At 43.1% G+C, this 16065-nt stretch overlaps 1 protein-coding gene across 1 annotated transcript; it reads left to right on the top strand.

Annotated features, from left to right (window-relative positions):
• The first annotated feature begins 5467 nt into the window (after positions 1 to 5467).
• LOC109740296 (uncharacterized) lies at positions 5468 to 13456 on the top strand. Its single transcript, XM_045230057.2, has 14 exons — positions 5468 to 5901; positions 7236 to 7312; positions 7911 to 8069; positions 8461 to 8674; positions 8755 to 8841; positions 8929 to 9068; positions 9560 to 9640; positions 10374 to 10438; positions 10641 to 10816; positions 11218 to 11348; positions 11445 to 11532; positions 11716 to 11929; positions 12299 to 12393; positions 12506 to 13456. The coding sequence occupies exons 1-14, from the start codon at positions 5734 to 5736 to the stop codon at positions 12986 to 12988; spliced, it is 2178 nt and encodes a 725-aa protein (XP_045085992.2). The 5' UTR covers positions 5468 to 5733; the 3' UTR covers positions 12989 to 13456.
• Positions 13457 to 16065: the final 2609 nt, after the last annotated feature.

Raw genomic sequence — 16065 nt, 5'->3', positions numbered from 1 at the left:
CTTTTCTTGGTGCCAACTGCCAAGTATGCCATGTCCCCAGCGATGTGTATTTTTTTTGCGGAAGATCATTTTTCTAATTATCTTTAGTTAATTGCAGCCGGAAGGTGCCCCTCGTATAGCCAAAAGGTGTTGCACCAGTTGCACATCTTCCATCCTCTTCTTGAATGTGTTTCATGTTACATCTTCATCTCTTCTTGGCCGTATTCCATGTCTCCTACAGTGCCATCGCCATGGCACTCGGCAGGGCCAAGGGCTCTGGAAATCACATAACCAATCATTGTTTTATTTTTTATCATTTTCATTCTTTGATTTCTTTCTTCAGTTTTTCTCTTTATTTTCCCTTCCTCTGTGTTCAGTATGTTCCCTTCTTCAGTAAATATTCAGTTGCTCATTCGTTTTCTTTAGACAATTTTCAGTCTCTCTACATGTCTCACTTCACTACTTTAGTGTTTCATGGTAAATTTCCCTTCCCATTTACTGTATTTGATATGTACCTTTCTTCATTAGTATACTCCTTTGATCTCTTTCATCAGTCTCGTTTTCATGGTAAATTACTATATGTCATTATGTCTTGCCATTTATCTCAGCCATTTTTCTACTGCCTTTCCCACTTTGGTTGTTTTTGCCTTGCAGAATATCCATAAGGCGATTAGGATCAACATCACCAGGAGACAACTGGTTGCACTAATGGTGGCCGAGGGCCATTATCCCATTTCATTTCAACAACAAAAGGAACCATGCCTTGTTGTTTTTTGTGATCTCTAGGTCGTTTTTATGTGTGTTGCCTGCGGACCAACCCTAGCGGATGTTGTTTTTCAAAGTCTATATCCAAGCCCACATTTCTAGTTATATTGTTGTTACAATCAGTTATTTTATGACTCTTTAAGTATGCCAATTACATTAATATTATCAGTATGAATTGCTTCATCTACGTGTGGAGGTGGTATCTGAAATACTTGTACTTCATCAGGGTGCCTCATGATATTAACAACTCGCAAGATAAAACTTTTCTAATTATGCAGCTCGTTTTTCTTGTGTCGAGGATATCGGACAGTGTATGTGTTTTGATGCAACAGTTGGATTGCTTGCACAAGCTAGCAGGCAAACCCATTGGCAACCCGCTAGCTGGGACAACAAAGAAAGAATGATTAGAATCATCCGGCCGATCTCCGCCTTATGATCCGTCACATCGAGAGCCAACCACGTGTCAGACGGTCCCACACACCGCAAGTCTTAGGATTTTGCGACATCATCTATGTTTCTGAAATATGGGGAATGTTGCAGTGGCAATGTAACGGTGCGACAATGCAGGTGAAAATTTTGCATTGTAATCTTTGTTGCAAAAAAATACTGCAACATAATGTCTATTGCAAAATAAAAAAATATGCAACATGATCTCTGTTGCAAACAAATTCTACAACACAACCTATGTTACAAATATCTTCTGCAACATGACCTTCGCTGCAAAAAAAGTCTGCAACACAACCTATGTTGTAGAAGTGGCAAAAATGAAGGAGGACGCTCGGTGCTAGTCAGCCAGACTCGTCGGCTCGCGAGGTGGTGAATCTTTTAAAAAGATCTGCCGGCCGACGCGTAGCACGTCCCCGAGGCGCGCTACGCGTCCAGCAGTGAGCCGTCAGATTTGAAGCATCGAGCGGCTGAGCGTTGTCATCTACCATTGCAACACATGCCTTGTTGCGAAAATTTCTTGCAACAGAATCTTGTTGCAGAATTTTCAGCAACAGACATCTTGTTGCAGAATTTTCAGCAACAAACATCTTGTTGCAGTTTTTTTTGCAACAGAGACATCTTGTTGCAGATTTGTTTTGTGAATCTTCCGCAATGACCGCCTTGTTGCGGATTTATTTTTTAAAACAAAGAACTTGTTGCAGGATATATTTCTACAAAACAAAGCCACGTCGCATCACAGTAGTTGTTCTCCACCAAGACTTGCAACAACACCGTTGTTGTTGAAATAAGTGTTGCACTTGCCTTTATGTTGAGGACACGTGGCACGCAACAGAGTTGACGGACGGACCGTGATTATCAGCCGGTTGAGGGCAATCGTTTTCCATCATTTTTGGGTGGTTAAATATTGACTGTTCCACAAAAGGAAAACAAACAGATGAAAACATATAAAGGGACATATTTTTTCCAAACAAGACCCCAGATTACATTGAAATAAAGCGGTGGTACAACTGACCCCCACAAAAGAAGAAAATTACAATCAACACCTTGGGGAACCAATCCATTAACTTCACCAACGCGAGATGAGGTGAAAGCACAAGTGCTCCTTGAGTTATTTTGGTAATTAGTGTCAACATATTTTTTGTTGGACGAATAGTTCTATGTAGTATATTTCAGATAAGTTCAACAGTGGAGTGGCGAGGACAAAAGGATGTGGAACCCCTTTAAAATGCTAAGGACAAGGATTGGCGAAAGCTCAAGACTCTACATTTTCTGTTTAAGTGATCCAAGATCACATTGAGTCCATAGAAAAGTCAATACTATTAAAAGGGGATGTGGTGTTACTTAATGGTCTACTTGCTCAAAAGTGCTCAGTGATATTGCTCCAAAACACTCAGCCACTTTCTCCATCCAAATATGTCAAAACCCTAATTCCCAACTCGGCCCCACCGATATTCCTATCCGGAGCCACCAAGTTCATCTTGACATAGCCATTGCCAAAAACCCTAATAGTTGAGTCACACCGATACGGATCTCGGTCTCACCCAGATGGCCTTGCCAGCGCTCTGTAAATTGTTGCATTCACTTCGGTCCCACCGAGACGTTGCAATTGGTCCCATCGAATTGGCTTGACTGATCTCTATTGCTCATTGCATTCACTTCAGTCTCTCCGAGATGATGCAATCGGTGCCACCGAGATGAAGTTTTCCCTAAACCCTAGCACATCGGTCCCATCGAGTTGTTCCCGTCGGTCCCATCGAGATTCCTAACGTTCATATTTTTGTACAGGTCGGTGCCACCGAGTCTTCGAATCGGTGCCACCAAGATGGGTCAAAAGTGTGTAACTGTTATATATACCCATCCACCCAGGGGCGGAGCTTCATTGGGGCTAAACCGGGCCATGGCCTGCCCAGGATTTTCATGATATTTTATATACCTATGCACTTAGTCTAGTTTACCTCCTCATTAGTGACAACCGTGCCGCTGGGTAACTTGTAATTACTTTGGAGTAGTCTGTTTTTTGTCCATTGGTTGAACTGAGCATAATTAATGCATTTTATTACTAATTTATATGTCAAAATGGAAGATAAAAAGCTATTTTTTTCTTAAGAGCTCATACCTAATGCTTAATACTTTTTGTTAACTGTGCTTTAGTATATGAAGATCATTGAAACAATGTTGCTAATAATGTAGAATATGATTATATGGCCATTAACTTGTTTGTTGACATATATGCCTAAAAAATTTGTGCTCTTCTTTAACTTGGCCCGCCCAGCTTTTTCTTTGAAGCTCCGCCACTGCATCCACCCCCTTCTTCTTATAGAGGAGAGCCATCAGAACGTGCCTACACTTTCACCATTCATTTTCTGAGAGAGAACCATCTACTCATGTGTTGAGATCAAGAGATTCCATTCCTACCATTTGAACCTTGATTCTAGCCTTCCCCAAGTTGCTTTCCACTCAAATCCTTCTTCCACCATAGCCAAATTTGCGAGAGAGAGTTGAGTGCTGGGGAGACTATCATTTGAATCACAAGAGCAAGGAGTTCATCATCAACACACCGTCTATTGCCTTTTGAAGAGTGGTGTCTCCTAGATTGATTAGGTGTTGCTTGAGAGCTTCCGTCATGATGTGGAGTTGAACCAAGAAGTTTTTAAGGGCAAGGAGATCGCCTATTTCGTGAAGATCTACCCGAGTGAGGCAAGTCCTTCATGGGTAATGGCCATGGTGGGATAGACAAGGTTGCTTCTTCGTGAACCCTTCGTGTGTGGAGCCCTCCATGGACTCGCGCAACCATTACCCTTCGTGAGTTGAAGTCTTCATCAACGTGGACGTACGATAGCACCACCTATCGAAACCATGCCAAAAATTATCCGCGTCTCCATTGCCTTTGCACACTCCAATCCCATCCCTTTTACATTCTTGCAAATTGCATGTGTTTACCCTTTCTGCTGCCTATACTCTTGTCATGCTTGTTTGAGATATATTGGATGCCCTTTAATATGTGCTAAACTCCACCTTAACTTGAAGAAATAAAAAACTGATACTTTTACTTGTTAAGTGTCTAATCACCCCCCTCTATACCCCTCTTCTCGATCCTTTCATGAGGGCGTGCCTCCTCGTGACCACCGCTCCTCCCGGAGCCGATGATAACCTTGGTCATGTGCACAGACTTTTGACGGCGGGAAGCCACCATCCTCAGCCCAGCAGGACCAGCATGTCGGAGAGAACTGGATCGGTAGAGCATCACCATTAGCGCCGGTTTGAGAAGCGACAAACACATCGATGCGCCAACACCGACGAGAGACAGTAGATCCAGAGTCCACCAACCAACCACACTCCTAAACAAACACCATAGCCACACACCGACGCTAGAGTGCACACTGCCACGATGACAATGCCATAGCACAAAAGCCACATAGGGGCCGACACCACCGCTGCCCCAACCCCGAATAGCAAGCCAGGCCCTAGATCCGCCGTCGACCACCATACAACGACCCACCGGAGAGAGATCCGGGGCACATTTATTGGACGTCGCTGCCATCACCGTCAAAACCGAAAAGGGGGAACGAGCACAAACCTAGGCCTATCCTTTCTAGACGACATCAACGAGGCAGATAGGTTCCTTCCCCTCCCACCGCCGGAGCGGTTGGCGGAGGGCGAAGGAACCCCTCCTCTCGCTGACGGAGAGCGGCGGCAGACGGTTTTGCCCTGGTTTCGCCTCTACGGAAGGAGAGGGAAAAGTGAAGCGATATTAGAACTTGCAGGCATATAGAATGGAACAGAGTTGACGTGTCACAACACTGTTGGACAAAAATTCGACTGAGACTGAATTCGAAATTCAGTCGATTGTTCATTAGACAGTCCAATAAACTTTCTTAAGGCGTGAGAGAGCTGCATCACCCTTCATGCGCAAATCTTGCCGGATCACTCGTGATTCTCGAGAATCCTCTCAAAATTCATGCTCGCAAATAAATTACACAAGAAACAAGCCTTAAGATTAATCTGATCGCCGAAAGCGGTTAACCAAGACTGATAAAAAATCTTCGCCAGAGACTTTATTTTGCGTGATTATATTCATTAATTCAAGTCAAATCCAAAAAATGCTCATATGACTCCTTTCACAAAAAAATCATAGTAAGGTCAGAAATATAGGTGCATTACACCACACATAATATAAATCCCGGCTTTATTCGGCGGACCCGAATATTTGCGTGCGTGCTACTCCCCTCGTACCCAAAATTTTCCTATTCCGAAGAAAGCGACTTCTGCTGGGCGTGCCGAGCCCACCAGCAACCATCTTTCTTCCTCGCCTTCCTTCTTTCTCCCCCGCCACTTCTCCGGGGACACAAAAGAGACCTCGCTCGATCTCCCGTGCCGTGCCCCCCACCCCGCCTCCACGCGGCGCCGAGAAGCTTCCGGAGCCAGCCGGACTCCTCGCCCCCACCGCCACCGCCCCGCCCCGCCCCGCCCCGAACCCTCCGCCGCACCCCCTCCTCCCGGCCGGCGCGGCGCCGCGGCTAGGCCGAGGCGGAGGGCGGCGAGATGTGGGTCTTCTACCTGATATCGCTGCCCCTGACGCTGGGCATGGTCGTCGTCACGCTGCGCTACTTCGCCGGCCCCGGCGTGCCGCGCTACGTCCAGGCCACCGTCGGCTACGCCTGGTTCTGCTCCCTCTCCGTCATCATCCTCGTCCCCGCCGACATCTGGACGGTCAGATCTCTCGTCCCGCTGCATCGCCCGACCCCCTCGATTAGGATCCTCGTAGCTGCTCATGATCCCCCCCCCCCCCCCCCCCCCCCCCCCCCCCCCCCCCCCCGGTTTCGGTGTCGGTGCCTCGGCGCGCTGAGATCCGCCCCGGGCTGAGCTGATTGCGTGCTCTGGTTTTGCGCCAATTAGGGTGAATTGGGGTATTAGGACATAAATTTTGATTGGGAAACTGTCAGTGCGTGGAGTTTCGGGTGCTTGAGGGGAGAATGCTTGGTGAATCGTACATTCGAGTTGATGCTTCTGGTCCCGGAATGAGGTCTAGGTGACAGGGTATTAGGCTCACCCCTGCGTCATTCAGAGATGCCATCTGTCTAGGAGTACTAATTAGTTAGTTCATAGTTCTAAGAAATGCAGCATAAACAACATGGCCGAGCTAAATTGGCACCATATGTTGAGTGTATATGGCCTGCTTGACTCCAATTAGCTTCTGAGAAGTCTCTCTCTGCACTATTTTACCCTTTGTGTCTAATTGCCATAGCAATTTTTCATCGTCTTGCCTTGGTCCCCTTCGATAAACTTTTTCTGCTGTTTGTGCTGGTACTTGCCGATTAAGTCATCAGTCCACACATGACATTCACGGGTTCACCATTATGTTAGATTCATAGGAATGTAGGACACAAGGTGGAAAAAAATTGTCCTATCTAGTTGACGGCTTACATAACTTTAGCAAGGGAGCATTCAGCTGCAACAAGCAGTAACTGTTAGCTCAAGGGAACTAAGATGGAATGTTAACCAGGCATCAAAATCACACACTTATTCAGATTACATAGTCCGGCTTCACATGTGTCTTCAGTCTGAATGAATGCTATAGAAGAAGTATAGCTGCAAATAGTACGAGCATGGACTTGGTTACCTCCACAAAGCATAGAGATCAGGTGCAGGCGAAGTGTCTATAAAGAAGGTTTAATATTTTGCTAGAAAGAATCCTAGGTCAGATACATTAGCATGCCTTGAATATTTTGTAGATACATGCTCCACTGATGCCATGCTTATTAGGGTATGGGCCACTCCCTCCCTCTACTGCTTCACATACATGTTGGTGTATTCATCTGTATGAGCAAAGCCGTGCCCAAATGGAACAATCCTGCCCTCTTTATTTAAATGGGTTTTAAGCACAAGCGAACAAATGTTAAAAAGTTAAAAATAGAATATGTCAACATATACACGAACCAATAAATAGTGCAGGCCCTTTATGGCAAACTTTATCCTTGCATTGTGCTGTCAAATGATCTTCATTTACTTATTTGGTCTAAACTCTTACATCACCTCACTTGCAGACATTAACTGGCTTTGATAAAGGTGGAATTGGCTTCTTTTGGGGCTGGTCTTATTGGAGCACATTTATCCTAACATGGTATGAAACTATCATCATCAACATGTCTTCCATTGCTTTCTGCCATGGTTAACGTTCCTGATTGTCAGTGGCATCTAGGACTGACTACTGTTGGTGCACATGCCCTAGCATAATAGATGTTCCTTACAGTAAAATGTCAGCTTTACTTTCCAAATTCAATTTTTTTTGGATCCTGCTTCATCAGTCCCCAGATCAGTGATTTAGCAACGTATTATTTGCATATCAATGCAACTGTTTCAGCTTCAGCTGAACTTACTAGGTCTGTAGGGGCAGCCCGGTGCACGTAGCTCCCGCTTGCGCAGGTTCCGGGAAGGGTCCGACCACTTTGGGTCTTCATGCCCTCTCTTATGTGCCTGACACTTTCTTACTGTTTGGTTTCAAGGTATTTAAGGTTTTGATGTGACTATAAGGTTGCTTACTTGCTCACTCTATTTCTAGTAGAACAAATAATAACCTAGTTCTTTTCAGCTTTTCAGGGTACTACTTTAGTTATCAATTCGTATATTAATTTCTCATGGGATGCAGTAAATTTTATCCTTGTCATTTTCATTGGCACTTTTATCGCTAACACAAGGCTTGTGTCTATGTCCCTAAACAGGGCTGTAGTTCCTACTATTCAAGGCTATGAAGATGCTGGAGATTTCACTGTTAGAGAAAGGCTAAAAACTAGTATTCACATGAACCTGCTCTTTTATTCAATTGTGGGAGCTATTGGCCTCTTTGGACTCATACTGCTTTTAGTCATGCATAGAGCTTGGTATGTTTTAATCTCCACTTGAGCTTCCATGCTCCATGAGTCACCTGATATGTGAATAACCTTGTGTAATATCTTGATATTTTTTTACATTTTAGTTAAGTCATTTCAGCTATTTCTTTATGGCTGTCGTTCAATAACTTATGGAATATTTTACGGAAACATTTTTGATATTTCAATATTGAACAAGCTACATGTTTAGGATAGTCAGCTTTGATTGGTAAAGAAACATGATGTAATCATTACTACTGCAAAATACTACTTCCATTGGCCATGGCGCTAATCCTTTGTGTTGCCTTGAGTTCTGCCGAACTAGTTTTCTCAAAATGGCTGCCACTTAAACTTCTGTGATGCGCAGTCTTGACTCTTGACCTGAAGTAAATATTTTTGACAGGGATGGAGGTCTTGTGGGCTTTTTAATGGCTTGCTCAAATACCTTTGGACTGGTGACTGGTGCTTTTCTTCTTGGTTTTGGATTGAGTGAAATTCCAAGAAACATTTGGAAAAACGCAGACTGGACTCACCGCCAAAAAGTACTTTCTCATAGAGTTGCCAAGATGGCCGTGAAGCTTGATAATGCTCATCAAGAGTATTCAAATTCAATTGTTGTAAGTACATTTCTAAGTCCTTAATAATACCCATACTCGTTGCCAACTTGCCGTTTGCTGAAGTATTGTTCCTTTTCCAGGTTGCTCAAGCCACTTCAAATCAAATGTCAAAGCGTGATCTCTTAAGACCTTATATGGATATTATTGACCGAATGGTTGCTCAAATGGTACCAAAGCAATTATTAGTACTATTTGCAGTTGAATTTAAAACACTGCGATAAAGATGGTAACTTGTGATTGTATGCACGTTTCAGCTGCGGGATGACCCATCTTTTAAGCCTTCTGGTGGCAGATTAGGCGAAAATGATATGGACTATGATACAGATGATAAAACAATGGCCACTCTCCGACGTCAGCTTAGGATGGCCCATGAGGAGTATTATCGGTGTAAAAGGTATTGTGGAATAAACCAACCGGGAACAGTATTACTCTTTGTGTATCTCTTAGTAATATCTGGTACTCCCTCTGTAAAGAAATATAAGAGCGTTAAAACGCTCTTATATTTCTTTACAGAGGGAGTACATAACTAATGCAGTTTGTTTGTATGGAAACTGGAAGGGTAATAAGGGGTTGGTTCGCAGCCTAAGATTTCCTAAGTTGGCAAAATTCTTGAGTTAGTTAAGTATGCTGAGTTAGGCGGGTGTTTAGCCCACGTTACATCTTAAGCTGAATTCTATATGAATCAAGATCGTATGGTCGATGATTGTGGGTACTGGGTAGAATGCTAGATGCCTGGGACCATGTTACTATTGTTCCTTTCTCTTTTCCCTCAGCTGGGCCCGAATGTGGTACTTGGAATTCTAGTTTGTAGAGAAACAACGTTCGTGGTGTTCTGCTGTCCCTTTTTAACTGATAATATTAACTTTAGTTTTTGTTATTGTACAGTGAATATATGACTTATGTCATGGAAGCTCTCGATCTAGAGGACACTATTAAAAATTATGAACATCGTGATGCAAATGGATGGTGAGTTTGTTAATTCTTTGGTTAAATGTTATCTCCAGAGTATTTTAATCTTGACAAAATAGCCCTTACAACTTCACTAAACTTTTCTGTAGGTACTGTAATGCATCTTTTTTGCCTCATTCAATTATATTTCATGATATTGTATTTTGGCGAACCTTTACTTGTTGTAGTGCTGCACAAAGCCACGATAACTTGACAGTTCTGTTAAATAAATGATGTCAAGTGATATGCCATATCATTATGATGGAGGTTTTATTAACCTGGTTAAACAGAAAACAGATAAAACTGTGTACAAACAGGATTGTTGATAGTTCCACAAATGGCTTGATTAGTATGTTAGCATATACTCCCTCCGTTCCCAAATATAAGTCTTTGTAGAGATTCCACTATGAACCACATACGGATGTATATAGATGTATTTTAGAGTGTAGATTCACTCATTTTGCTCCGTATGTAGGCCATAGTGAAATCTCTACAAAGACTTATATTTAGGAACGGAGGGAGTATATGCGTGATGTGTGGTACTGGCCAAGAATAGTTGATTGGTGGGCTGAATAATCTCAATTGCCATTATGGATGTGTGTGCATGTCTACACGAGCTATAAAATATGCCTCAGTAATTTGTTTGCAAAACCTTGATTAATATGTACTGCAAACTTGTTATACTCGTCTGAAACCTTGTGATGTATCCAACCACAACCATTATTGATTTAGTTTCTTTTTGTCTAAACAGGAAATATGTATCGAGTTTTAGGGAGAGTCGGTCAGGCACACTGGGATCCCTTTTGGACACTATGGGTAATCCTTCTGACCTTTACCAACTATTTTTATTAGTTTTTGTCTTTATCTATTACTCAGTGAGAATGGCTTAACATCAGTTTCTAGACGAAACAGTCTAAATTCCAGGCCCACATATTTTCTTAGTACGTTTGAGTTACTGCCTTATGGCTTGCTCAATAATTGATGGAACTGACTCAGTGATTCTTTCTTGCATTATCAGAGTTCATTTGGCGTTGTATACTGAGAAAGCAGCTTCAGAAAGCACTGGCTGTTATTCTCGGCTGCATGTCAGCTGCTATACTGTTGGCTGAAGCTACTTTGCTGCCAGGTGGTGTTGATTTATCACTTTTTTCCATTCTTGTAAAATCCGTCGGAAAGCAGGAGGTTCTAGTCCAGGTAAGAAATTGCGTGCTTCATTAAAAACTAAAATAAATGTATCACATGTTCAGTTTACAGGGAAGTTTTGTTACTTATGGGCTCTTGCTTTCTGCAATGTGTACTATATTGTGTTATTGGTGATAGCTTTGTAGTTTGTTTGCACACCAATCATGTCCATCCGTCATCCATTTGTTATTTAAACACATGCAGACGTACAAGTCACTATAGTTATTTCTAGGTGACTCAGTATATCAGGCCTTGCTATTCTTTTGCTCGGTTGACATTAGTTATATTTTATGCAGTATAAAATTTATATCTTAGTCAATGGAATGCCCTTGTCTGGGTCACCTAGCTGTACATTCATTGTGTAGCGTCAGCCTTATTCTGCATGATCTTACATACTTCCTATTTGTTTACAGGTTGCTGCATTTGTCCCTTTGATGTATATGTGTATATGCACATACTATTCGCTATTTCAGATTGGGATGTTAATGTTTTATTCTCTGACTCCACGGCAAACAAGTTCTGTCAGTTTGCTTATGATCTGTTCGTAAGTTCATACTCTTCTGCTTTTTTATGTTTTGTGTGCTTCCTGTCCAATTCGTTCAACTCATTCTGCGCTGTGCACTGAATGCTGTTTTTGCAGGATGGTTGCAAGATATGCACCTCCCATTTCTTATAATTTCCTGAATCTCATTCGCCTTGGTGGTAATGTTAAAACTACTTTTGAGAAGGTAATAGCTGGACAGTTTCTTCGTGTTATTTATGCTATGTGCTTCTGTTTTGTGAGGATGATATAGTTGACATTTGAAGATGGAATGCTTCCCAGTTTTTCAGTTTTGTTACACTGCTTATTGTTCACCAGATAAATAACACCTAGTTTATCTCTGAACGGACCATATGTTGGCATGTTGCAGAGAATGGGGAACATAGATGACGCAGTTCCTTTCTTTGGAAGACGTTTCAACAGGATCTACCCACTAATTATGGTTGTTTATACACTACTTGTTGCTAGTAACTTCTTTGGACGTGTGATTGACTATTTTGGAAGCTGGAAAATGTTTAAGTTCCAGCGTGAAGAAGAACATATGGATGGTTTTGATCCGTCTGGAATTATTATTCTGCAAAAAGGTTAGGACCGATTTGTGTGTGGGCATATCCTTCATTCTCTTTAGTATATCAGCATAGATTTTTCTATGGGGTATCTTTCATTTTTCGGTAGTGTATGGTTGTGTTCTTTTGTTTGCTTCTTTAGCTGCTTGTCCCTTCAGCTTTCACAGTTCCGCATGGATTTCAGTTTTCTTGTTTCCGCAAATGAAAGCATGTGTGATGCTGTTGCGAGTGAACATATTGGGCTATCCGGCTTACAATAGAAATCTGATGATTTATCTGATCATTATCATAGAATCTTTTGTATATTCATTGCAAATTGTGGTGGAATGCTGCCTTTGTTATTTTCAAAAACATGTTCCGCCTAAGCGAAGTTTACTTTCTTTGCAGAGAGATCTTGGATTGAGCAAGGATATAAAGTTGGCGAGCAGGTTATTCCATTGGCAAGATTCAATGGCGCGAGCACAGATGTTGAATCTGGAAAGGTACCATTGATGTTGTAGCATAATTACCATATTTTCCCAATCTTATTAGTTATATGTCTTTGTTCTGTTTGAAAGGTTTAGTATTTTTATCTCCTTGATATGTCATACACAGATTGAAGATACAGTGGAGATGAAAGCGGGGACAACTTCTTCGAGAGTTGATGGAAGAGCCGGTCAATCTAAATATATTCACAACAGGGAAATGATTTCCAACAAGTATTCATCTGTTAGAGATCAGAGTCGGCAGGCAACAAAGCCAGTGAAAAAGGAAACTCTGTCGACATCTGCATCTCTGCTTGAAGAAGGGAATTCTGAAAATCGCTCGGCTGCTGGAATCTCCCAAACATGGGCTTCAGTGAAGAATGGTTTTCAGAACTTCAAAGCGAATATGGGTGCCAAGAAGTTCACTCCTTTGCGCCAGGATCCAGGATTTGCTCCTCATTCGAACGTCTCTTCGCCTGAATCTCTCGATGACATCTTCCAAAGGATAAAACGGCGCTCCGGAGAATCACCCGTAGATTACCTTGATGATGATGACGACGACGATGACAATACCGGAGACATGGATCCTCCGTTTGCAGGATCGAGAAGATAGGCAGTGGCTTTTCCCTTAGAAGTTAGATCATTAAAATCTGCGAATCAAAAGGATTTGGTACCATTAGATGCAGCATAGAAGATACAGGATGTATAGATCAGATGATGGTTTTGGTGTGCTTCGAGGAAGCTCGAGGCGCCCTTGCCCATCTGGAAAGGTGCAGACGTGAACGAAAGCATATGACATGATGACACAGGCCCTGCAGAAAGGACAGCGAATTCTCCCAACAAGAGATCATGGGAGCGTGGCCGTATCACACTTTTCTGCTTTACACACATTGTGGGAGTAGGCATTGCTGACGTGCTATTTTTACTTGTTATTAGATGTTGAATCTGTATTGGAGATAACCGATTCATACTCGAAGCTGACGAGTGTAGGCTGTAAAGGTGGTATGCATTATTGTGATGTGCGTTGAAAACATGTGGCCGATCTAACGTACTAAATGGAAAAAAGTTTTGAAGGTCACAAGTCTGTTGTGTGGGATAACATCTGACTGTATTATTTTGCTATATATCTTCACCATCTGAACATCCGAGTTTAGTTTACCACTAGGTGCTTGCAATGGTAGAAAGTCAAGTTATGGTAGAAACAGATGAAAACCAAGTAAAAGTGTTGTCTGGAAGTTAAAATAAAATAAAATATATTACTCCCTCTGTCCCATAATATAAGAGTGTTTTTGACACATTGTCAAAAATGCTCATAAGATAAAAGTGTTTTTAACATACTGTCAAAAACGCTCTTATATTATGGGGCAGAGGGAGTACAATACAGTATGATGGGAAGATGTTCGACAAATAGTTAAAATTTCAAGGTCAAAATCAATTTCAGTTGCAGGGTATCAACAGAAGTAAATTAGATCTTTTTTTTTTCAAAAAAACTTCCGATATGTTCATCTTTAAACATGACAATACGACAAACACCAAAAAAAAAACATTCAATGAAGTTTTGTGTACCCCCACCCCCTTCCCCCCCTAAAAAACGCTCTTATATTATGGGGCGGAGGGAGTACAATACAGTATGATGGGAAGCTATTCGACAAATAGTTAAAATTTTAAGGTCAAAATCAATTTCAGTTGCAGGGTATCAACAAAAGTAAATTAAATCTTTTTTTCAAGAAAACTTTCGCTATGTTCATCTTTAAACATGACAATACAATAAACACCAGAAAAAAAAACATTCAACGAAGTTTTGTGTACCCCACCCTCCCCCCTCCCCAAAAAAATATCGCATGTACTTCCAAAGAACTTGAGATCCAGAAACGAGCATGACATCGGCAATTTAGGCCCGCTCCTATACATCCGACAAAGCCCGCTCACCCCTCATTTTTTCACGTCCACAACCGTCTCCTTCATTCAAACCTCCAAATCCATAAAATCACATGCATCGTGAATCAACATAACATAGCTAAATTTCACACATATAATAGCGCCCGATAGCATCAGACGTAGCAAGCTCATCTACAACTGGACATAAACAAGTTCACAATATATAGATAGTTCGACCAACTAGCTACGATCTACGTAGGGCAGCGCGGGCCTGCTCCTTGGCGAGGCGCTCGACTTTAGCTGCCTTCTCCTTGGCAAGCCGTTTGGACTCCTCGATGCCTAGCCGCAATGCCTTGGCATTTTTGCTGCTGCGGAGGCGGGTGCCCATCTCGGTCGTGGTCAACAATCGGCGAATGTCGTTACGGACGAGCTCCTCCTCCAAGTCGGAGGGCAGGGCAACGACGCAGACCTGCACGACCTGCAGTCCGACATGCAAGATCCGCCCGGACCGCCTACCTCTCCCGGCAATTTTCCCTCACCTCCGACTCCAGGAGCCGCGACCGCGGGCTCGACGGTACCGGCGAGCAACCAACGTTGCCCGAGAGGAGTAGGGGCCGAAGGTGACGGGTGCCACTGCTCGCCCCGCTGCCTCAGGAACCGTGACAGGCCGGTGCGGTTGGGTGCGGAGCTTCCATCTCTGTCTGGCGGAGGGAAACAAGGATGGCAAGCTCCTCGTCCGACTCCGTCACGAGGGTGTCCCAATCGATGTGGTCGGCTTCAGACAAGGAGCCGCTGCCGGATCCGTCCATGATTATGACTAAAACTGTTCAAGGACAACCCGGCCCCGAAGCCCGACATTCGGGCCGGGCTTGGGCTTCACTTTCTGCCTGAAGCCCGGCCCGAAGGCCCAAAAAAACCCAAAATAGCCATATATGTATATTTTGTTCAAAATATAAGTATAATAAATTAATATAATACCCCAAATATGATTAATTTAAATAAAAAATTGCTATTGTTCATGTGCTTCGGGTCGGGCCGGGCCGGGCTCGGGCTTGGGATTTTTTCTTCGGGTTTTGCCAAGCCCGGCCCGAACCCGACCCGGCCCGGAGAATGAGCAGGTCTAGTTATGACGGACGACGCGAGGGAAGGGGAGGGGACGGGAAAGGAATAGACGAGGAGAGGAGAGTGAAAGCTGAACGGACGAGAGAGTGATGAATGTTTAGGATTTGGTCCGGGATGGGGTTATACGGGTCGATCCAACACGGCGGTTGTGTCCGACCGCCTCATATTAGCGGTGCCAGAGAATTCAGATATTTAAGCTGTGTTTTAGGTACTCGGTGCCTAATTTTGGTTCGAGAGTGTTCGGGCAGACGAACGGGGGGGGGGGGGGGGGGGGGGGTTCGGCTGGAAATATTCCTATTTGGACCTTTTTCGATTATTTGGATTGCTTAGCGCATGACTTATTTTCTTTTTGAGAACACAGTACAAACGTAGACGCTCATATATACATGCGTACACTCACCCCTGTAAACACGACACGCACATAATACCTCTGTGAGCACCTCAAAAAAGCCGGCATATCATTTTGAGATTGACGAAGTCACCATGGTTACCTTGTAGTCGACGGAAACGTCTCCTGCCACTGAACGCACATCATAAAAAATCCTAAAATAAATCCAAGATAATACAAGCACCATAACTTAAACTCCTGCGTGCTGGGGTCTATTTGTGTGAATACGGTGCGTGAGGTGGGTCTAGAATTTGTGTAATCGTATAGCTAGATTATCGAAAATAACTTTGGCATGCACCAAA

The sequence above is a fragment of the Aegilops tauschii genome, chromosome 6 (genome assembly GCF_002575655.3).
Source record: "Aegilops tauschii subsp. strangulata cultivar AL8/78 chromosome 6, Aet v6.0, whole genome shotgun sequence".
In the NCBI taxonomy this organism is placed as follows: Eukaryota; Viridiplantae; Streptophyta; class Magnoliopsida; order Poales; family Poaceae; genus Aegilops; species Aegilops tauschii.
The sequence above is the reverse complement of the archived record's forward strand: the minus strand, read 5'-3'. Positions and strand labels throughout refer to the sequence as shown.